This window comes from Phalacrocorax aristotelis, chromosome 2, assembly GCF_949628215.1.
Source record: "Phalacrocorax aristotelis chromosome 2, bGulAri2.1, whole genome shotgun sequence".
NCBI lineage: Eukaryota > Metazoa > Chordata > Aves > Suliformes > Phalacrocoracidae > Phalacrocorax > Phalacrocorax aristotelis.
This window is the reverse complement of record NC_134277.1, coordinates 19,177,808-19,200,515: the sequence shown is the minus strand read 5'-3', so window position 1 is coordinate 19,200,515 and position 22,708 is coordinate 19,177,808. Positions and strand designations below refer to the sequence as shown.

At 39.5% G+C, this 22,708-nt stretch overlaps 1 protein-coding gene across 2 annotated transcripts in view; it reads left to right on the top strand.

Moving 5' to 3' along the window:
• GPR158 (G protein-coupled receptor 158) overlaps positions 1–21,360 on the top strand; it is a 207,316-nt gene extending 185,956 nt beyond the window's left edge. The window contains exons 8-12 of one of the 2 annotated variants that reach the window (XM_075082627.1): positions 8,298–8,436; positions 12,550–12,655; positions 14,728–14,874; positions 15,631–16,453; positions 16,580–21,360. In XM_075082627.1, coding sequence (XP_074938728.1) covers positions 8,298–8,436; positions 12,550–12,655; positions 14,728–14,874; positions 15,631–16,453; positions 16,580–17,085 — 1,721 coding nt within the window. In that variant the 3' untranslated portion in view covers positions 17,086–21,360. Of the gene's footprint in view, positions 1–8,297; positions 8,437–12,549; positions 12,656–14,727; positions 14,875–15,630 lie in introns of both variants that reach the window. The other variant, XM_075082626.1, reaches the window with a different exon arrangement.
• Positions 21,361–22,708: the final 1,348 nt, after the last annotated feature.

Sequence of the window (22,708 nt, the reverse complement as noted above, 5' to 3'; positions counted from 1 at the left end):
CAATACAGCCTTACAAGGCCCTTTATTAAATTTTCTACAGGCCCTCTGCTGCATTCAGCAAATGAGTGATTATTATTTCTTTTTGTTATCCCCATTTGATGTGGCCCTATGCCATATTCGTGGTGTGTTGTTCAGAGCATGCAATGACTAAAGAGCTGTTTGTTTCCAAATGGGTGTTTTTAAGCCCTGTTCTCCATAGCCTCAATGTACAAAGATTAAAGTAAAAATTGTCAACAGTAACTATCCATTTTGGGTGTCTGTCTTGAGACATGTAGGGACTGGTTGTTCAGAGTACTGTTTATAGCCTCCTCTGTGTGGAAAGCACAACCAGGAGGCACTTGCTAGAATTCAGCACTGAAGATGTGGCTTCAGTTCTCACATTAGATACTCAGAAAATGTGTCTTGTAAAATTAGTGACCACTTGTGAAAAGCTTACTCTGAGTGATAAGACCAGGGTTGTATAAAATTTTTTGCAGCAGAAATAGGAAAAGGATCCAGTTTTACGAAGGAGCCTTCAGCCTTGTCCCTTTTCTGCTTGTCACCCACTCCTCCCACTACCATGTACATGTCTTTCACAGTCCGCATCACCAACACTGTGCACAGTTTATGTGCCTCATCTGTAGGATACGGTAAATCTGGAAAAGTTATGGGGAAGAGCAAAAAAGATGACGAGTGATGCCGGAACCCCCGGGTTGAGCAGTTTGGGTTACACTACCCCCTGCAGTAACATTGCTTTTCCTTGTTATCTGTTACCTCACAGGTGAAATCCTATAAACTTTATTTAAGCACCATTTCTATAAAGCATTTCTGCTAAGGAAACCATATTTGGGTTGCCTTAGCCGCATGTTTGTGTATTGGTAAATGCCATATTCAAATGCTTCTGCAGGCCACCCGCGTAGGATATGGCTTTGGGAGAGGCCGGAATATGCTCTGACTTCCTCTTGTCTTTGCACCACCCTTTTTGGAATCCACTTCTTGTACTGTTCCAAGTCTTTCTAGCCCATCAAGTACTTTGGATACCACTGGGGTTTGCTTGCATCCTCTTTAGGAATTGAGAAGAGGTCCCACATTCATCTTGCTTTCAGCTGCTGGTGGTAGATCTTTCTGATCCTGTTCTCCCTCTTTCAGCCCCACACAAGTGAAAAGGATGATGGGGCACATGGAGACAGAAGAGTGGCCAGCTGGCTTTAAGAACAACAGCGAGCTATGGAAGGAGTGAGGCGGGACAGCATATGTGTGTAGAAGAAGGAATAAAAAGTAAAAGGGCTAAGAGAAGTGCTGAAATGAGGGGAGTTCCTGGAGATTATGGACCTGAGTGCTGGCATGTTTTGTGCAGTGAGACTCCTAGGCATGTTGCTCACCCTCAAGTCTCTGTTGTCAGCAAAAGACATCTCTAGGTCACCCTCAAGCCATGGGTCCCACAGGCAGTGCGTCAGCATGTCCCTTGTATTACTTCAAGTCACCTGCAAGGCAGACTTGTGACTGTGTAGGAGACGGAGCGTGCTGTCCCCTCCCACCAGCCCATGGACTCCTGCTCTTCTTTCAGCCTTGCACTGCCACAGGCCACGGAAGTTCTGGTAGAAAAAGAAGTCAGGATTTGGTGCCATTGGCTCTTACTCCACACATAGGTCATTGTATTGCTGTGCCGAACTAATCAAAATGATGCTGAGATTTGGTGAGAGATGCAGATAAACCTCTGGTAACTTACAACTTGCTAGGAATAACTCAGCACTAAAGACTTAGACATGTAATCACAGTTCATTGAAATATAAGAAAATCTTTTCAACTGAAGAAAAAAACTTCTATGACATGGTGCAACTCTCCAGGTGGGAGATTGGACACAGTGAGGCAGAAAAAGACTGTGCTGGCTGACAACACAGGAGCAATCGAGGACACAATTTTTTTCCTATTTTAAAATGGTGCATGCTCGGCTCCAGCCGACACCCTGCGTGAGTGAATGGATGGAAGAGCCGTGCTTCCAGATCCATAGCTCACTTCATTTCGGTTATGGGGATTTAAAATGTTGACATTAGTCTGATGAAATGAAGTGTGATGGAGAAGTAGATGAGTTGTTGTAGCTGTGTTATGGATGTAAGCAGAGTTGTAATCAGTAATTTGTGTTCACAACCTGAGGGGAAAAATGGTGTAACTGTTGGAACAGTACTGTTTTTCCAGCAGTGCAAAGTTCAGAATACCAAATGAACTTAGTCAAGTCACAGCTGTAATGGGCTCTCCTTTATTAGTATAAGGAAGGGACATGGAGCACATCACTGTCTCTGGAGAGCAGTGGCCTGTTCTTGGCCTCGACAGTGCTTTTTGAGGAAGTTTGTGTGATTAGACATAGAACATCATACAGAGTCATGAAAATGGGGTTTAATCCTTTAGGAGTGCCTTCTTTCTGCAGGTAGCTTTTGGACAGAAGAGTGCAAGCAAGCACAGGGACTGGTGTTCTGGCTCCAGGGAGCTCCTTTCAGCAGCTCTAGCCCACAGCCATCTCCACCAAGAGACTGGTCTGAAGAAGCACAAGAGAAAGGCATTTCTGACAGGGTAGGAGGGCTGAGGAGCAACCAGGACAGCCTGAAATAACTCACTTTCATTTCCCAACCATGGCGGGAAGAAAACTCACAGTTTAGGACTTAAGCTCTTCACAAATATAGGTAAATTTATTTCCCCTGTCATCTTGCAGTGACAGAGTGCCATTATCCCCATTTTACACAGCCATTGCTGAGGCACAATAAGATTAGAGTTATATGGTCCATTTAATCTGGGTGCCCGTTTTGCAGTGCCTTTGGCTCAGTTACAGAGCTTAGTCAAATCCATATATAACACGTTATGTATGGTCTCACTGGCTACAAATACAGACCTGTGTGCTTAGTTCTGCTGCAAATTGCAGCAAAAATGCCTGGTTTGGCACCCAAATAACAAGAGAAATGCTCTCTGTAATCATCTCTGCGAAGTTTGGCTTGAGTACGAACTCTTTTCATACGGCAGGAGCTTAAGGTACACACAAAGTTGGAATTTGGTTGTGCATGTGCACATGACCTCTTTTTTCCCCCTGCAGTCTTTTCTCTCATTCACTAGGCATCTAAATGTCATTTGCAACAAATTACAAAGCTTTCATTGACTTATCTCTGGAATTGCTCTGCCACATGCATTAAGTGAGCCTGGTCACTTAGGTTGGTGTGTAAGCCATGTTCTATGTTCTGTAAGCTATGTTCTAAAATCCAGCTTCACATTTCTTGATTTTTCATGTTTCCTTATATGATCTTTGCTTTTCTGAATCTATTTTTCCTTACCTCTCCTGAAGTCCTGCCCTTATTGCCTTTACTCCATTTTTCATCTGTGGGTGATCTCTTCCCATACCCACTAAAGTGTAAGGAGGCTCTCAATGACTTTTCTAAATCTTGAAAGAGGGGAAAGTGACTTTGATCACTGCTTTCAGTTCATCATATCTTGTTCTGCAGTTCTGTGCAGTCAGGCAAAGTACAGAGCAGGCAATGAGAGAGGATATGGATTAACACAGGAATTTACTTGTGCTGGGGGCTGGACAGGCAGGAGGGAGTCAGTCTGCATCCGCTGTGCTGTGCAAGGCACGACACAGCGTGGCTAATGGACACTGAAAGAAAATGTCATGGAAACTGTCTCTGGACACGTCTTTGTCTTGTACTGGCTTTAAATATGAAACAATAATTTGCGGCACAGACAACTGCATGTTTAGCAAAACCTAGTAAATATATTAACCCAGATCTTCTGAGGAAGTTTGATTAATACCAATCCTGAGTCATTCCTTTTCTGTAGAGCTGATACATATCACATATTGTAAACACGTATCATTGTCCTTCATCATCAGGAAATGCAGAATACGAGCAATGACCTAAACAAATCCCAGTGAGCACACAGGGCACAGTCTTAGTCGTAACAGGCCAGTGGCATTGGGCATGAGTCTGGTCCAGTGTATTGGATGACCAAGCTAAGTGTTCCAAAACACTCAATTTTCTAAAAACACGGTGGGCATTGCAAACTAAATGAACGATCATGTTTTTAAAACACCAAAGAATATAACTAAGCAAGTTGATTAGATAGTGCAAAGACCAGATAAAAGTTTATGTGCATAAGAAATAGGTAGTGACTAGGAAGAGAGATATTAAAAGATTAATTAATTTTGCACATGACATATCGAGACCACTTTACATTTTTGTCTCTTACCTTCTATTCGTATCTGCATCCATTATGCCTTTAAAGCAATTGTGCCTTTTCTTATGGTCTTACCTATCAGAGATTTGCACCTGAAATCTGAATGCCTGGTTTGAACAGTCATAGAGTAGCTACTGCAAGTTTTTTCAGAGCTCTTTTATGCTTTATTTTTTTTACTTCATATTTTCTGTCCAGATAGGTGTTGACAGCTCTCTCTCCTAGGAATTTCCATCATTTTTCAGAAGGGGAAAATAAGGTATTTCTTGCTCTTGTGCCTATTATGTAAAATGGGCTAATTTATAAGCCTTATGATAAATCATACTTAAAGGAACAAGGTCATGTGTTTTGAGCTTTGAGTTTGGTCTTGGCAGGTTTGCAATATGCTAAGGTATTCCTTCAGTGATCAGGAAGTCACTTATCTATGCCAGGCTTGTAGTGGAAAATTATTCAGCAAGCCAAATAGAAATTTCATAGCACATCTCTCAGATTTTAATCATTAAAGATATTTGGTGCAAAACAGTCACTAGTGTGCCATAGACAGAACTAATAAGACCTCAGAGATTACTGGTACATAAGAACCTTGCTGCATGATGGCCAGATGTGCTCCATTATCATAGAATGGTGTAGGTTGGAAGGGACTTCTAGAGGTCATCTAGTCCAATTATCTATCTATCTATCTATCTATCTATCTATCTATCTATCTATCTATCTGTCTGTCTATCTATCTATCTGTCTATCTATCTGTCTATCTATCCATCCGTCCATCCATCCATCCAATCTATCTATTTGGAGTTTGGTTTATCCATGTTCTTCATCGGTGTAATAAATACATTAATACGTCACTGTATTTTATATTGAGAAACCAAAAAGGCCATATAGAGAAACAATACGGCAAAATTGTATAACACCTTCAGATTTTTATTACAAATTGCACTAATAGTCTGTAGCTAATTATATGAACTTGATTTCCTCTCTCAAGCACAGCTTCTACGTGATACATTTAAGCTCTGTAATTAGTGGTTTAGATAATAAATTGGTATTCTATCAGTCTGTTTTGTTTGTTATTGCTAATGAAGTTATTGTGATGTTGGGCTTAGCAAGTATAGGAATTCTGTTATTTTACCTTGTGTTTTAAAAGCTATTCCCATTTGTGTTGCATACCAGCTGTCACACTAATTATTGTCTGCAAACAGGAATGCCAGCTCTGCTTTAAATGTAAAGCTTTTATAAAAGCATTATGCATTAAATGGTGCAAACTATTACCCTCCAGTATATTAATACTTTAAAATCTCCTCTTAGGAACTCCTTGTAACTATGACTGTGAAACAGAAAACTCTGACGTTTTCAGAATTATTCAGATATGGAGATCAAATGCTACCTTCATTCCTACTTAGCCCAGCTCATTGAAATTGCTTTTTATTATGGAGGCATGGCTTTTTCACTTTCCTTTCCTCTCTGCGATACCCATATACAAATCTGTATTAAAAAAATAATAATACTTGTAAATCTTCAAACTTAGAGCAGATTTTTTTTTCTTCTAAAAATAAGCAAAACTTGGCCTACGCTCTTTAGTTTAAGTAGGAACACCTTCAGGATGTGGAGTTTTATACATGTATTTTCATCCCTTGAAAAGTCAAACTTTTTTCAAACTCTCAGCCTCTGTAAGCACTTGTAACTGATCTTTTCAATCAGTAAGAGGCTTGGGGCTCTTCTCACTTCAGCTGAGGAACAGAAAGAAGAATGGACAATGGGTAGTTTTGTGGAGTATGCCTGTTATTTCACAATTAGCTCATCTATTCAGTTCTGCTGATGTTGGGGTTTTTACTGCATGGGGACTTTGGATGAAAAGCAAAATGAGAGGGAAGAGGCTCTCTCGCATGTTCTGGGGCGTACCTGCTGAACTGTATTCATGAGAAGAGTTTCCATAGAACATAGGACAGTAAGATACAATGATTTGGCTTTAGCAACCTAATTCTAACCGTTTTATCCTTTTCAATTTTTTTCTAAATCGATACGGAGCAATTAAAGCAATACATTTCATTGCTTTGAAGAGCAACACATTTCAGTGCCATGATTCTGCACATGCGAGACAAGTGTACTTATAGAGAAAAACCAAAACTGCTGACATTTGTAAAGGAGCCTTTAATCTTATTTCATTAAAGCAAAATTTGTATTCCACTTGCTCAGGGAAGATTCAGGAGCAAGATGGCTTGTTAGATCATTCCTGTGTAGGTGTTTTTAAGAAACTAGAGTATTAGACTTCACTAGTAGCGTAGCTAATTAACTAGAAATGAAATGGAAGTAGCAGCCAGTTTGTCCAAATCTTGAGTGGATGTGGGATGTGGAAAAGACAAAGCTGTGTCCTTGCTTTTATAGAGCTCAAAACCAGGTTGGGACACATAGTCTCATAAGATTCATGCCATGCTATTTTCATTTTGACACTCAGTAAGGCCCCAAGTCAAACTATTACTTAGTCAAAAGGTTTATTATTGTTGGGATTTTGGTGAGGAAGAACAAAAAATAGCAGCATGCATGGATGATACTTTTTCAGATGTTTATTTTTAAGTAACTGGTGAAACTGGTGGGCATATGTATGATATGTTCTAGTAAAAATGGTCTTAAAGCTAGGCCATCTATTTTTGGTAAAAGTAAGAAACATGCAAAGTGTTGTTCAGAGTTCAGACTGAACTGTTATCAGAGCACAGAGATATCTACATAACCAAATTAATTTTAATTTTATCCAGATTTGTCTTTATTGATTTTAGCTGATATTCATAGCAAAATTAGAACTTTTGAAATGCTATAACAATATAATATAGATAATTTACAGCAGTTATGGACTATTAAATGTGGAGGAACCAGAGGACCTCTTCTCATGAGGTATCCAGTACAGATGTTTTATTTCAATCTGTTGCTAATGGCAGAGTTCACAAGCATTTCTGTCCTTACCCAAACCAGACCAGTAATGATTTGCTGATCACTACCATAGAGTGGTGTCACTAATCACCAGTTCTAGTTAGGGTGTAATAACATGTATTGGCAAAAATAATTATGAAAAAGAACTAATTTTCTATTATACTACATTTGACTATAGTTTTTAATGCAAAAATTCAGCAAGGCAAAACCAGTGTATGAGTAACGACAGGATTGCACTCAATTTCTGAAGCCAGTCCGGAGCAGTGCCGGCATTGCAGGTGTCTAACATAGAACTGCACGTTGCTGCCTAACACTCAAAACACCTCCAGCCATCATCAATACAGACTGAAAGGCAAAAGGCACAGACGTCAGCTGTACTCATAGCTATGTGGCAGAGTTGTGGGGGTTTTCTTCTGGAAGGAGAGGTATTTCAAGATGGGTATGGAATAATTTCATTTGTGTCAAAATCAAGATTATGTCACAGCAGACTCTCCACTGGAAACTGAAGTCAGAGTACTGCTGGGTGCAGATGAGTTAGCTCTAACAGGATAGTTTAAGCTGATCCTGACCCTTTACTTCTCCTTTCTTCCTTTACTCATTTTTCTCCTAACAGAGAGAAACACATCATTTGGTATCATTACATTAGACCCTCAGGAATGACTCATCGTATTATGGGCATCAGCAGAATTAACTATCATAAACAGAGGAATTTTTTTAACCCAAAACGTATTATATCTGAGTTATAAACCTTTGAAATGAAACTGTTGTCGTAAAAAGCTTATAGTCTAATAGCACCAGTATCTGCCTCTGTAATAAGAACCAGAGCTTCAAATAAAAATACTTGTTATTTTAAGAGATGTCAAACTTCTCTAGTACCAATTTGAAAAGCAAGCAAGACATGTTAGACATTGTCTTAAAGTTTGTCAACTGAAAAACTGAAACACCATGAACCCAAAGGTTCCTGATCTAGAAAAAAGAAGTGTGTACAATTGAAACCAATGTATCGTGTACAGTGACAGTATCTGAAAGAGTTTGAATGCCTATGTGTGTACATGTATGCATGTATAAGCGTATATTGTCTTTGCGTAGCTACTCACACATACAGAAGATACTGTAGTACTTCAAATTTCCTTCCTTTTTCATCTATAAAACTAATTGCAAATTATTTCTTTTTGTTCTTCTCACAGCTGAATTTTTATTCCTCTTGTGGGGTGTTTATCTCTGCTATGCAGTGCGGACAGTCCCATCAGCATTTCATGAGCCACGTTATATGGCTGTTGCAGTTCACAATGAGCTCATTATCTCTGCTATATTCCATACAATTAGGCAAGTGATCTGTAGATCTAGTAATTAAATGTTTATCTTTCAGGTTTCATATGGTGCAACTTAAAATGGGTGAATGGGATAGGATGCATAATGGAAGGTCTAATAAATATTTAATTCTGCAAATTAAGCTATTACTAAACTTAAAACTGCTCCCATGGGATTCAAGAATATGTACGATTAACTTGTTAATTGTATAATTGGGGGGGATGTTTAGTATAGCTAACTGATACGTTCTTGGATCAAAGTTCAGTATATATGATAAATCAGATATAGCAAAACTACTGTCAGTCTACAGTCATCTGCATACTGCTTACTGGTTTGTATCCCTAGAAAAACAGCAGGTAGGAATGCTGGTTTATATGAACTTTTCCTGGTGTGAAACAGATTGGCAAGGTGCAGCTGTATGTTAAGATAATTGTACTGCTTTGCACAGTGTTTTATATGCTGACATAAAAAATTGTTATGCATATGGTGCTGTAACAGTAATACAAAGCACTTTTCCTATAAAGTTTATAATGAGCTCTACATTTCATACTTGTAAATTAATAAAGTAGTAATAAATAAATGACGGTCTTTGCCAGAGCTATATGAAAATTACTCTGTATGCCTTTCCTACAGAGTACCGTGCAAAAATGCATTGGTCCTAGAAAATTCAAAATAGCAAGATAGCATGAATTTCATTTCATACTGTAAGAGATTCTTATGACTTTCTTATGACATTCTCACATCTTCCCTTGTATCCTGACAGACCTTATCTACTCAGTTTGGAGCGTTTTTTTACATTGCTTCACTGACAGTCTTCAAATACTCTTCTCTATTCCTTGGTCTGTCTTGGAACTCACATTTCTCTATGTCTACTTGACATTTGCTTCCATCAGGCATCGTTTTTTCTGAGTGAACATCAGCAAAGCAAATCTTTCATCTCTACTTCTTTCAGGTGCTCTTTTCCCCTATCATTGTTATAAAGTTCGCTGCACTTTTCAGGCTTGCAACTTTTTGTTTCCTTCACCTTCTGCTAACCTCATATATCAACGTCCACACACTCTGAATTTTTTCCTCTCTACTCCCTAACACAAACATCTGCAAAAATAATGTTTAAAATCTGTATTTGATGGAAGCATTTTTCTTTTCATTCCTGATAAATACAAAATTCAGTTACAATGCTTTTGAATTGATTACAACTAATATGACAGCTTCTCAGTCAAATTTCTCCCCATTAATTAATGTTCCTAAACCATATTTTGGGCCATGTAGAAGATACAGTTCAGTGCATTAGAAGAACTACAATGTGGGCTGCAAGATTCTTCTAACAATAGGACAGGATGAAAATAATCTTGGATTAGAGGGAGAGGGAAAGGGGAAAATGTGGCATTTTAATACATGCCTTATCAAAGAGACACAAAAGGATTAGGTCTTTCAGTTTATACTATTGAGGATCCTATTACTTCAACCTAAGGTCTGCTAATTTTATTCTTCCTTCTTTTTTAAAAAAAAAAGTTTTGTATTGATTCTTTGCCTTCTGTCTGATACATGCTGGTCTGTTGAAGAAATATCATGTACTGTTTATGAATAGAACTGAATAAAATGCACTGGAAATACATGATCCCTCCTGAGATTGTGTACATTTCTGTATACACAAGTCTTAATCCAGTCTCTTTGAAGTTCACATTTCCTTACTTTTTTTTTTTGCTTCTGCCTTCCCCACCAAGTTCTGGATGTAACTGAAAGAGCAGACATGTAAGAATTAGATTTATATGACATATCTGAGTTGTCACGAAGTTGAAAGCACTGGAGCCTTGAAGGACACCTACTATTACAATGCAGCCATCCAGTCTGATAACTCCTGAAGCTCCTAAAAGATTGATGTGAGCACTAAATAAAACCTGAACTGTTTGCATTTTGTTTTCCTTTAAAAGTATTATTCCCATTTCAGAAACAGAGGATTTTTGATTGTCTTCAGATCAGCATAGCATTAAATTCCTGAATTGCTCTTTCTCTTGTATTACTGAGAAAAACAAAATTTGTGTGGAAAAGATCTCATTGGGATAGAGACCCCATCTCTGCTATGTCTGAATGGCTACTACAAATGCTATTTTGCTTTCAAGGGTATGGTGTGGATACCTTATTCCATCAAGGTTTCACACGCATAAAACAAGCAAAAAGCCTCCACAGAATTTGAGGATTGGAGCTGCTAAGGGTTAGACAAATCCGGTGGGCATCAGGACCTGGGAGCTTTCACCCATTTCTGTCTGATGAATGTGGCTGCTGCTGTTTCTGTTGTAGGCCTAGCAAGGCTGAGCACGTCCACTACGGTGCAGTCACACGAAACACATGGCTGGCCACATGGACCAGCACAGGTCCAACATGTACAGCCTGGTCCTGTTCGTCCTCTGCAGCTGATCATGTTCACTAATGAAACATGCACCCTGTGTAGGTTCACAAGCACACTACTTTCACAGGTCCTTCAAATACAAGCACAGTCCTTAAGCCAATATCCATCTTCGGGTTTGGGGCCCCGTACCTAATCATGGGCTGAGACCTTGGGTCTTCTCAGATGTGGGTCTCCCATGTGCTGGCTAGTCCAGCCTAAAGTTTGCTCATGAATTGCACATACACACATGCAGTGTAGAAAGTGTGATCATGCAGACATGTCCCTTTTATACCCTCTTCTTTCCATGCTTGTTCTTCCCCCTCTACCTTAGTCCATCTCTGTCATTGTCTTCTCCCAAATAAACAGCCAACGCCTCATTACTTTTTTCTCATTGGTCCCAGTTTTGCTACATCTATACTCAGATTTGCGTTTTCTGATGTCATTAGCTAGGTAAGCACAGCCTTATATGCTGTTACTGATGTGGTTACATCAGTACCACTGACCTTGCAAGTTCTACTACACCAAAGACCTCCAGTGCTCCCTTCAGTTACCTGTGAAGTTTGGCATTCTTTCAAATGACTCCCTGTTAACCACCTGTGAAATCTTACCATCCCTTACAGCGCTGTCTGTAACCTTTGTTCACTCTGTTATACTCAGCAGTTTCTCATGTCATCTTCAATAGTCTTCATGTTATGTTCAGTTAGCTAAACCTCAGGCCTGAGCCTCCTCATATCCATACACATCTCAACAGCAACATCTCTGTAAGAAATAATATAATATTTTATTGTGTTCATGAAGCATTTCATTGATGAAGTATTAAACAAGAAATGATGACTGTATTATTATGGCATATAAGCCAGTGTTTCGTGCCAGACTATTTCTGTTAACAAAGCTTCTGCAAAATCTGCATCTGTGGACTTGGAAAAGTTGCAAATGTCATTTCTAGCTGAATGATTTTTGTAAACCTGCAAATTACAAGCCGGGGGTAGATCCATTCATCCATTGCACTGCTCACCATTTCTGTCTTCAGGAGCTCACTAAAGCAGATAAGGCAAGCATGCTTCAGCTAGCTTTAACTGCAGCACTTGTCCTACCACTCTTTTAGAAAGCTCAGCAAGGAATTGCTTCATGTGGGAGGTTCACCACTCATTTCCCAGTGTTTGCAAGGCTCTTGGGCCCTGTGGTATTGAGCTGGGCGGTCCTGCAATCAAGACCATTTCTCTGCTCCCTGCTAAAATGCGTTTCAGCTCAGTTCTCTCTTTGATGGCTTATCAGCCACACTCTGTAGCTGCGATGCATGGACATCCTGTATTTATGAAGTGCACTGCAATTTATCATAGTACATGTGCTTACTTAACCTAAAATCATCCATTCAGATCCTTAATACATGTAAGCTGCCATAACTCAGTTCAGGCCAAAGAAGCTGTGACAATATAAACCATCAAAAAAAATACAGCTAAATAAAGTGAGAATGATGGAATAAGCAATATCCTTTAAGGTCTGCTGTTTCTTTTTATATTTTGTTTTGGCTTGTTGGTTGGGGTTTTTTTCTGAGTTGTTATAGAACTGTGGTATATAAGTAAAGCATGTGGATGTAATTTTTAGTCTGTATGAAAGCAGTACAGAACAAAACCAGTTCTGTTTGGCCTTTCAATGCAAAGAAACCTAGGGAACATTGAAAATGTTAAATATAATGCACTGGAGAAAAGGCAGTAAATTTCAACCCTGAATTCTATTTTCAGATTCATTCTTGCTTCAAGACTTCAGTCTGACTGGATGCTGATGCTGTTCTTTGCACACACGCACCTGACTGTGACAGTCACTGTTGGGCTACTTCTGATCCCTAAGGTATTCAAGTCTCCTGTCTCTCTTCTTTTGCCAAGACAGAGGAAGATAAATGTTGTCATGCAGAAGCAATGCTGCATAAAATTAGCAAGCAACTGATAGAAAAGGAAGATGTAAAATGTGGCTATGTTACCTAAAAAGCTCTATGTGTCTTTTATTTTAAAAACTCTTGTACATTTTCAAAGATTCTTTCAGCTTTCAAAATTCCAGGGGTTTAAAGCACTTAAAATTTTGATGTGATTAATACAAGAAGGAAGGAATCCTGCCTAGTGATGCTTATTTAAGGTATTTGGGTAACCATGCTGCTGCCAGAGTTAGCTGAGATCAGACAAACGGTTTACGCAAGGGGATAGAAAGACTAGGGTGGACTGCTAAATAAAACTAGGATGAGGAGCTTGGACTAGCCATGAAACAGAGAGGCTGGGCCTTAAACCAGGCAGTCGTTACAGGCTGAAAAAGGAGGGCCCTTTGTGAGTCAGAGTCTGGGATGGACAGATGCTGTATGCTGAGAGATGAGGCCTATGATAGGCAGCCAGTGCTGGGTAGGAAGAAGGGAGGAGAGGAGAGGAGAGGAGAGGAGAGGAGAGGAGAGGAGAGGAGAGGAGAGGAGAGGAGAGGAGAGGAGAGGAGAGGAGAGGAGAGGAGAGGAGAGGAGAGGAGAGGAGAGGAGAGGAGAGGAGAGGAGAGGAGAGGAGAGGAGAGGAGAGGAGAGGGGGGAGGGGAGGAGGAGAGAGGAGAAAGTGCTCTGAGCACCGCAGCACGCCTCCCATCAGGCGCTGGGATCCAAGCAATGATATGTCAGTCTCACCAGAGGCAGGAGAACCGCAGGCAGCTACACCCATCTCTAGCACCACTCCACAGGATTTGAATGGCGCTTTCTTCTTAGTACACCAGCAAAGCAAATTATTTTATAATGGCTTTTGAAATTACCAGTAATATTAATCAAAAGGTCAAGAGTCAAAGAGAACAGGAAATGTTCCTGTTCCTTAATGAAGGAAGATCATTAAGCAGTTCAGGTTGATGCAATTATCGGTTTAATGAAGCTGCTATTCCTATCTTTTGCCTATGTGTCAGAACAGGGTATGCTGATAACTGTCAAATGTACGTACATTAAACAGTCATAACAAGGGGACACACTGATACAGCCTTAATACTGAATAACATTTCTTATTTTAAATTACTTTTCTGGTCTTTAGCAATAGTATTATTATTTTCTATTTTATATTCATATACTTTATTACATGTCTTCAGAGATGTCTTTCTAGAGTAACCTAGAAAATCTGTTGAACTTTCTGAAGCTGACTCATAACTACTGATCAGCATTTCCATTTTTAGCTTATTATCTGCATAACACTGAACAGGTTTTTCTTCCAGCACACCAAAGAATTCAGGGAATTAAGAGAAGATTTGCAATGTTTAGTTCCATTCATAAAGTCCTGAGGCCAGATGACTTTGTGGACAATAGTAACTACAGATGAGTGAATCAATATGAATAAAAAAATAGCTGACAACCTCTCCCCAGCTCTTGATCCAAGCATTCGCTGAAACTTAGAAGACAGAAATTGTCTACTATTTTATTTGTTTCCTTCTTTTTTTCCCCTTTTTTTTTTTTGCCACACCATCTCATCCTTTTCAGGGTCAGGTTCTAAAGCGGGAGAATTGCTTTCTGCAGGATTATTAAACTGTATGGAATATAAAATACAGTCTTATGGTTTTAGCAGCCTAATTGGAAATACTGCCTGAAAGTCCATTTCCGTACTAACTTAATTTAAATACAATTTCAAGATGTTCAAATAAGCATCAAAATAGGTGGGATTTTTTTCCTTATGCAAATCCCTTAAGATTTATCAAGTTAAGCAATCATTAATAAGAGTTCCTTCCATACAGTCCTGATGTTCCATAAGACGTTACTTATGCCAATGATGCCTATAGCTAGGGTTCTGAGTTCAGAAAACCACATGAAATCCATAGAAGAATTGATGTGCCATAAAAACTGTTGATGTAAGCTCTTACGGTGATGTTGAAGTAACTTCTTGCACTGATGGGAACATCTTTTTTATAAATACTCATTGCAGTTTTCACATTCAAGCAATAACCCAAGAGATGATATAGCTACAGAAGCTTATGAAGATGAGCTTGATATGGGTCGATCTGGATCCTATCTGAACAGCAGTATCAATTCAGCATGGAGTGAACATAGTTTGGATCCTGAAGATATTCGGGTATATATAACTCATTTAAATAGCATTTATTTTCAAGAACAACACTTTTTCCTACAAGTAAACTCTGAACTGCATCCATTTGACTTTTTTTTTTTTGCAGATATCAGCTGAAACAGGCCAGCTTAGGTCTCTCAAAGATTGTGGTATCAGGTCGTGTAAAATGTCATGGAAAATATTCACTGGTGTGCAGAGAAGCTGCATTATTACTAGTTGTAGTGAAAGTCATACTGGAGGCTAAAGAATCATGTACAGCAAGAGCTGTTTACCAGTTTACATAGGCCCTTTGAATAATCTTTAAGTGCAAACAGCATTGATGTCAGTGTGATTAGTCATTTGTATGTAATATATGCGTAACTATTGAACATAAAATTCTAAAACCACATACTTTATCCCTATTTTAGATTATAAAAGGGCTTATGTTCCCAGAATAAAGAATAGCTATAGAGTTCGGTAGGAAAGCATGCACCACAGCATTGCACAATCTGAAACATACAGCATTAATGTATATGAATTGTGCACACTTTATGATGCACAGCTGTGGAAGGTAGCTGGTTTGTGCACAAGGGTTGAACTTATTTTTACAGTGGAAAAAAGTGGGATCCCAGTTGATTGAGAAATGGTATATTCAGACTTAGAAAAACCAGTGAAATAAGTTTAATGCCATTTTTAGAGCAATGGGTAATGCATTCATCAGGCTGCTTGTTTGACTGCACTTGCTCTGTACGTACTAGTTTTGCCATTCTCTTTGCTTTGCAGGATGAGTTGAAGAAACTATATGCCCAGCTTGAAATCTATAAAAGGAAAAAGATGATTGCTAATAACCCACATCTCCAGAAAAAAAGGTGCTCTAAAAAGGGCTTGGGGCGCTCAATAATGCGACGCATTACAGAAATCCCTGAGACGGTCACCAGGCAGTGCTCAAGGGATGAGAAGGACCTGATGGAGCACAGTGCTGTGAAAAACGTGGCCACACTGAGGAAAAACCCACAGGACTCCACGAGTTCTGCAAAGCCAAAAGAAGAGACTTCGAAAAACAGAGTCTTTTCATTAAAAAAGTCCCACAGCACTTATGATCATGTTAGGGATCAAACAGAAGAACCTAATAGCTTAACTACAGAAAGCACAGAAGTTATAGCTGCTGAGAATTCACTTCTGGATTCCATGAACGGTAACAAATTAACCAAAAATGCTCCAGAAAAAGTTGAAGCTGTCTCCACTGAATCAGTCCCTTTGGTGTGCAAATCAGTAAGTGCACATAATTTAAGTGCCGATAAGAAGCCTCTGCATCCAAGAACATCTGTGTTACAAAAATCCCTCAGTGTTATTGCTAGTGCCAAGGAAAAGACTCTGGGACTAACAGGTAAAACACAAAGTCTAGAAGAAAGCACTAAGTCTCATAAATCTCAGCAGAAGGGTAAGGAGGCCAGCAAAAAGCACTCAGCCTCTGATAAAGGGGAGCATAAGGATTCCCACCGGAAGAACTCTACCCAGTCTGAGGAAACAAAGAAAACCCATAAATCTGGAATTATGAAACAGCAAAGGGTTAGTCAAATACCTGCAAATCCAGACACAGGCCCAGGTAAGTTTCTGCACAAGGACAATTTTGACATAGGAGAAGTTTGTCCTTGGGAGATATATGACCAAACTCCTGGTCCTGTGCCCTCTGACTCTAAAGTTCAAAAACATGTGTCTATTGCTTCCTCAGAGCCAGAGAAAAACCACCCTTCCCAGCCAAAGGGGAAGTCTCATCATAAGATGAAGACACCTGAAGGGTACCAACAATCAAATCAAAAGAGCTCAGAGAAGGTGGAGGCAGCCGCTCGGGAGACACAGGAGCAGCAGGTCTTTGAAAATGAGAAAAACCAGTTGAATTCTAAGTCTCAGGTCTCCCCTGGGCTGAAGCATGAGAATGTTAACAGATATGCACCTAATACCTGTGTTGCAGAGCAGGAGGAGCTACTCCAGAAAGCAGTAGAAAAGGAAAACCTCAGTAAGTTGGCAGAACAGAGAAAAAATGCCTCTTCCGAGGGAAATGTGCTTTCATCTGACTCCCATAAGCCAAGTAGTTACTTACAGCAACCTTTAGCATCTCGAGCTGAAGTCTGCCCCTGGGAGTATGATACACCAGATTTACCAAATGCAGAAAGAAGTGTAGCTTTATCGAACACCTCTGCTATAAGTGCAAATAAAACAGCAACACCTCGAAAATAAGAGGCTTTTGGACTGAGGAGAGTAGCAACATTGAGAAGAAAGACAACAGGAAAGACAGAGGGGACTTAGGCCAAAAGGATCTGAAAATTCCTAAGGAGCATCACTTAAATCAAGGGAATCAGCACTACAAATAAGTAGGAGTTAAGCAAAGTAAATTATCATTAATGTTGTTATTATTTATTTGTTGAGTGCCAACAATGTGATTAGCAGTGCCCAGAATATGGTCCCTGCTCCAAGGATTTTACTGTGTCAATGAAAGAAACCTGCCTTTGTGAAATCACTTCTCTTTTAAAAGAAAAAAAATACAGTGGTAACAAACACACAGTGTGGATCTTAACCGAATTATTTCTGAATGCCGCAACTGGCTTTAACTTGCCCTTGGGACTTTAAAGATCCAGCAAAAGTAGGGCACAGAAAATGTCCTGATGGCAAAAGGGGTATCAATGAGCAGCTTATTAAAATGACGACTTTTCACTAACATATTTAATCTAGATAGCACTGCTAACTCAATGCATCCCAAAAATACATTTTATATAATGATTGCTCTCGTTTTCTTATTACTGTGTGTTTAAGTATATTGTTGTGTCTCATATTAAAGCATTCCAGATTGTATAATTTTTGCAAATAACTTTGATATTATGTGACACAACAACACATTTATGCAATCTGCAGATACTTTCTTCTAATTGCAAGTTAAAATACCTGCTGTAGACTTTTTTGTTTATATATAGAATTGCAGTACTCTTTCACTGGCTATGAAAGCTGTAATTCATACTGGGAAATTCCTTTGGGCTCTGGAGGTTATTTTTTTTTCCTTTCCTGTGATTTATATAGTGAATTTTTTTGTTTACTCTCTGTTATTTAAATTTATAGTTTGATACAGTATTATTCAGGGGTTTTATACGCAGTAAGTTACTTGTTATGCACTTCCCTGTTAATGCTCATAGACTTTGTTAATAGTGGAAATTCAGTCGTCTTAGCTGCATATTCTGGTAAGTCTTAGGACAACTTATCTGTTGTTTGTTACTAATTGGAAACTATCACCTAACAAAACAGAATTCTTACTTTAAGCATCCATGGTGATGACCTTGTTCGGTATTTCATACTGAGCATATACTGCTAAATAAGACAAGCAAGAATGACAACAACTATACCCCAGAAATGATCACCTGTTTTACTAAAACCTGACAACTCTGGGAAATATATTAGCTAGCTCGTGTAGAACAACAGTGTACTGTTTATCCCTGTTGGTAAAACTCAAAAAAATTGGCCTTTGGAGTGAGAAGTCCAAAATATTACTCTTCTCCCATATATGTAATTGTAAGAGATAGTGGGAATGGAAATTATGGCATCTCTCCCCCACTCTCCAAAATGCTTTGGGTTTTTTTAAATTTATTTAGACATACGTTTACAGTAAGTTAGTGTTTAATACAGTGCTAATTTTCAGTAATAGCTACAGTCCTCATCGTGCATATGAGTTTAATTCATAGATGGCCCATTCACAACTATGAGTCTTAGTGATGGTATACTATCAGGGCCTGAGGACATATTGTAAAGATTCTGAAGAGTATGACTAATAATAAAAAGCCCTCACTCATCTGAATGCAGTACCAGTAAAGTGCTATTCAGTAGAATTGGCTATACATACAGTACTCCAAAACAAAGACAGCTCAGTCCTGAAGAACTTGTGCAATTTGAGAGAAGTGATGGGATTCAATGGAAGAACATGAAATTAGGATGATTGAATAGAATGTGTTGTTTAATATATATATAATATATATAAAAATAGATATTTATATATGTTTAATATATATAAAATGTCATATCTAATACACACATGCACATACATGTATGTAGTATAAACTGATTTTTGTGGCATCATATTAAAAGTGGCTTAAGATAAAATCCAGTGAGCAGAGGGACTTAGACAAGCTGGGCATGAGGAGGACTTTTTTGTCCTTTAAAAAGGACAGGAGACTATGGGCACATCTACACTGAAAGATCAAGATGGATCTGATCTTCCTCTGATAAGCCCTAACCTGGTATGTGCTGACACCTGAGCCAGCTAGGGACAAGTCAGTTCAGGTCTCAGTGCTGTCTAAACACATTGGCCTCGCTCATAAATTCTGCGCATTAGCTCCAGATTTAAGTGGCTGAACTACCCCAAACAACTTGGTTAGCCTTGACGGTGCTCAGTTCCACCATGGGGACATGCTGACTTAGGTCTTTGCTACCCTGGGCTTGTCTAAATCTCCCACCCCTCCTTTGTAGGGTGTAGTTATGGCATAGGACATCTGGTCTTTGCCTTCAACAGACATCATCTGGCCCAGAGTCCCTGTTCACCTGTGAAAGGGAGTCAGGCACCTGAGTCTGGGTGCTTTGGACATCTGTGCACCCACATTGCACATACAGTGCCAGTGGGATCCCACATGCAGCCCAAATCCAGATCTCTGCTTATGTGGAAATGAGCTGAGGTTAGACCTGGTGTGCCCAGATTCTCCCTTCCCAGTCCCAGACACTCACAGGATTTGGCAGTAACTTTTCCATCAACTTCAGTGAGATTTGATCAGCTCTTCAGAGAGAAAGTAACCCTAAATTTCCCTGCATGGGAAGAAGTCCATCCCGGGAATATAGCTTTCTGGGAGTCGTCCAGGAGCACACTGACCCTGTGTGCAGAGATGCACAACTTTAAACCTGCCGAGTATGGTGACCACCTCATGCCTGTCCTACCCCTGAAGGGAGGTTCTGCAGCCCATCTCAGCAGTGGTTTGTGTGAATGAGGTGGGGGGGACAGCTTATGGCAGGTTGCTCTGGGAGTCAGTGCTTTGTTAGAGCCAGGCGCTGCAGTTAGAAGTGGGCATCCATGGAGCTATCATGAAAGGAGATGTTTGCATACACTGACTGCCTCAGAGACATGTGGTCACAAGAAGCAGGTGCCAGCCTTGGCGCCCTCACTTGTCTTGCCCTCCGTCCTTTACCTCAGGGCTGAGCAAGGACATGCTGCCCCCGCGCTGCAGCAGTCGTGTTGGGATGCAACATGCACCAAGGATGAGGGGATCCACACTGGCAAAGCATCCACACAGTAGCACTGCCCCTTGCATCGCTGGCAGGATCAAGCCCTTAGTGCATGACTGTGTCTGTGGCACCACTACCTACCTACAATTCCTTGCTCGTTTTCTTTTCCATTTCTTTCCTTTTTAAATTATAACCTCATTAGAAACTTAGAAACAAAGCCCATTCCTTGGCTGGTGTAAAACAGCCCAGCTGCATGGCAAGCAAAAGAATGATGGCTGATTTACCGGGGAGGCACTGGCTTGTGTATTCATGTTTGGTTTTGTTTTCTTTCATCCTGACCCTTTCCCTCACTTCTTAAGAAATGTCTGTTACGGTTCTTTAGGCTTGTTGTAGTCACATCTCCTAAGACTGATACAATTGGAGAACATCCCTTTAGAAAGCTACAAAGCTTTCCCCATTTAATTTAGCAAATTATATTTGGGCTACAGATTCAATTGGGACTTTAAATTATTTTGCACTGAAGAAAATGAGAGGCCAAACTTCACTCAACTATTCTATTTCACTATGATGCTGCTAGAAACATTGCTTAATGAAGACATACTAAGTTAGACATAAATAATGTTCTGTATTTCATAGATTTTTCTCCACCAGCATATATTGGCTAGATTGCTTAGTTGTCTTTTTCTGGAGTTTCATTGTCATTATTCAGCCAAGAGAAGTGCAACTCTGGAATTAAGATGTTTTCTAGCAGATCTGTTAAGAGAAAAGATAATAAACACTAAGGTCACAAACATTTGCTAGGTTGTCCTTTTAAATGCATGTGCAAGCTGCATTTCTCCTTTATTTCTAAGCCATCGTTTATAAATAATTAGATTTATACCAATCTTATTAGACTTGTATAATTTATGCAAGATTATATGCTTTAAAATATAAATCAGTACACACCTATCATCAGCTTTGGTGGCATCATAGACCTGAAACTGGACAATACTTTTATATTTGCTCTCCTTAGGCTTTTGCATGCGTATGACAACAGGCAGGCCTGAGAAAACACTGCCTTTTGACTTTTAATATTTTAGCTACTCCAAGTTGTAGAGTATATAAAGCTGTAAGTCTCTTCACTTTATAATGTGGTTCTTATAACAATGTTATCTGGCAACCAACAGCATCCACCATGAAATACTTGATAGATTTATGTTGTAATGTGTTGCAGCATGTAAATAATGTAACTTCTCTGCAATAAAGCACATTTATATGAAATCTGCCTGCAGCCTTTTGTGTTGTGATTTTCTGAAGTCATTACTGATCCAAACTAAACAGGTTTCTCATCAGACTTGTAAAAGAAATAACAATGAGTTTTAGAGCTTATACAATCTGATCGTGTCATTAGCATTTTCCAGATTTTCCTCATATTTTCTTGACATCGACCTGTAGACTAGCTGTGTACTATGTTTGGGATTTCAGGTTAAGGAAATAGCATGACTGGCAGCTCTCTTCTCTCAGTGGCTGCAATTCTGAGAGCAAAATTGTAGGGTCCATGCTATATTCTCCTGAATTTACTGGCAAGTAGCATGCTAAAAAATATTAGGAAATAAATAGATAGCATTTTATTATGTCATTGTAAAATCCTGTAGCTCATCTGTACTATATGTGTGCATGTCTGGATTCCTCATCTAAAATATATGTCTAACAGATATAGAAAAGGTACAAAGAATGGTAACAAAGATGATCATAGATAAAGAACGGCTGCTGTGTGAGGGGTAACTAAATCAAATGCAACTTGTTTAGCTTGGGAGAGAGGTGACTGAGAGAGGGATGGGACCTATGTAAAATTTCAAATGGTCCAAAGGTAATTAGGAAACTGGCATTTGCTGGGTTTTGTCATGCAGAAGCTACAGAACACCCAGGGCAGCCATGTTGCAGGAATTCAAAACAAAGTTTTCTTCTACATATGGCACAAATAACTTGTGGAGCTTATTTTCACAGATTGCTGTGGATATCATGAGTTCAAAAAGCATTGGAGAGATCATGGAAGAGAAATCCGTCAAGATCACTGAAAATGGCGGACACAAAGCTCTTAAATCCCTAACCTTAGATGGCTGATAAGTAGGAGAGCTGTGTTTGCATAATCACCCAGTTTTCATTCCATAATCACTCTATGGTGGATATGGTGCTAGATGAGCATTTCATCCAGCACAACCTTCATACGTTCTTATGTCTGCATAAATACAGATAGTTAGGCTCAATTAGTTTATTTTCTGTTGTCATCCCTGGTTTTTTGACCAGCCATTATTGATGTAGGAGTTCTGGTAGGTTCTTGACAGACATATATTTATTCATTTGTACTTTTCCTAGTGCCTCCTGGGTTGAATCGCTGCCATTTGGGTAACCAGTCTGAGTCATGCTATTAGGTGTAATGAGGACATGAGGGCGAGAGAAGGTGAAGGGAATTACTAACATTCAGTGTACAAGACCTTTGCAAACAGAAATCCAGGTATCAGAAAAATAAGGCCTGAAGATTTTCCTCTGAACCACTTCATAGGGCTCAGCTCAAACCGAGGGCAGCTTTACTCTCTCAGGCACAGGGTGCCAAAACTAATAGTGCCTT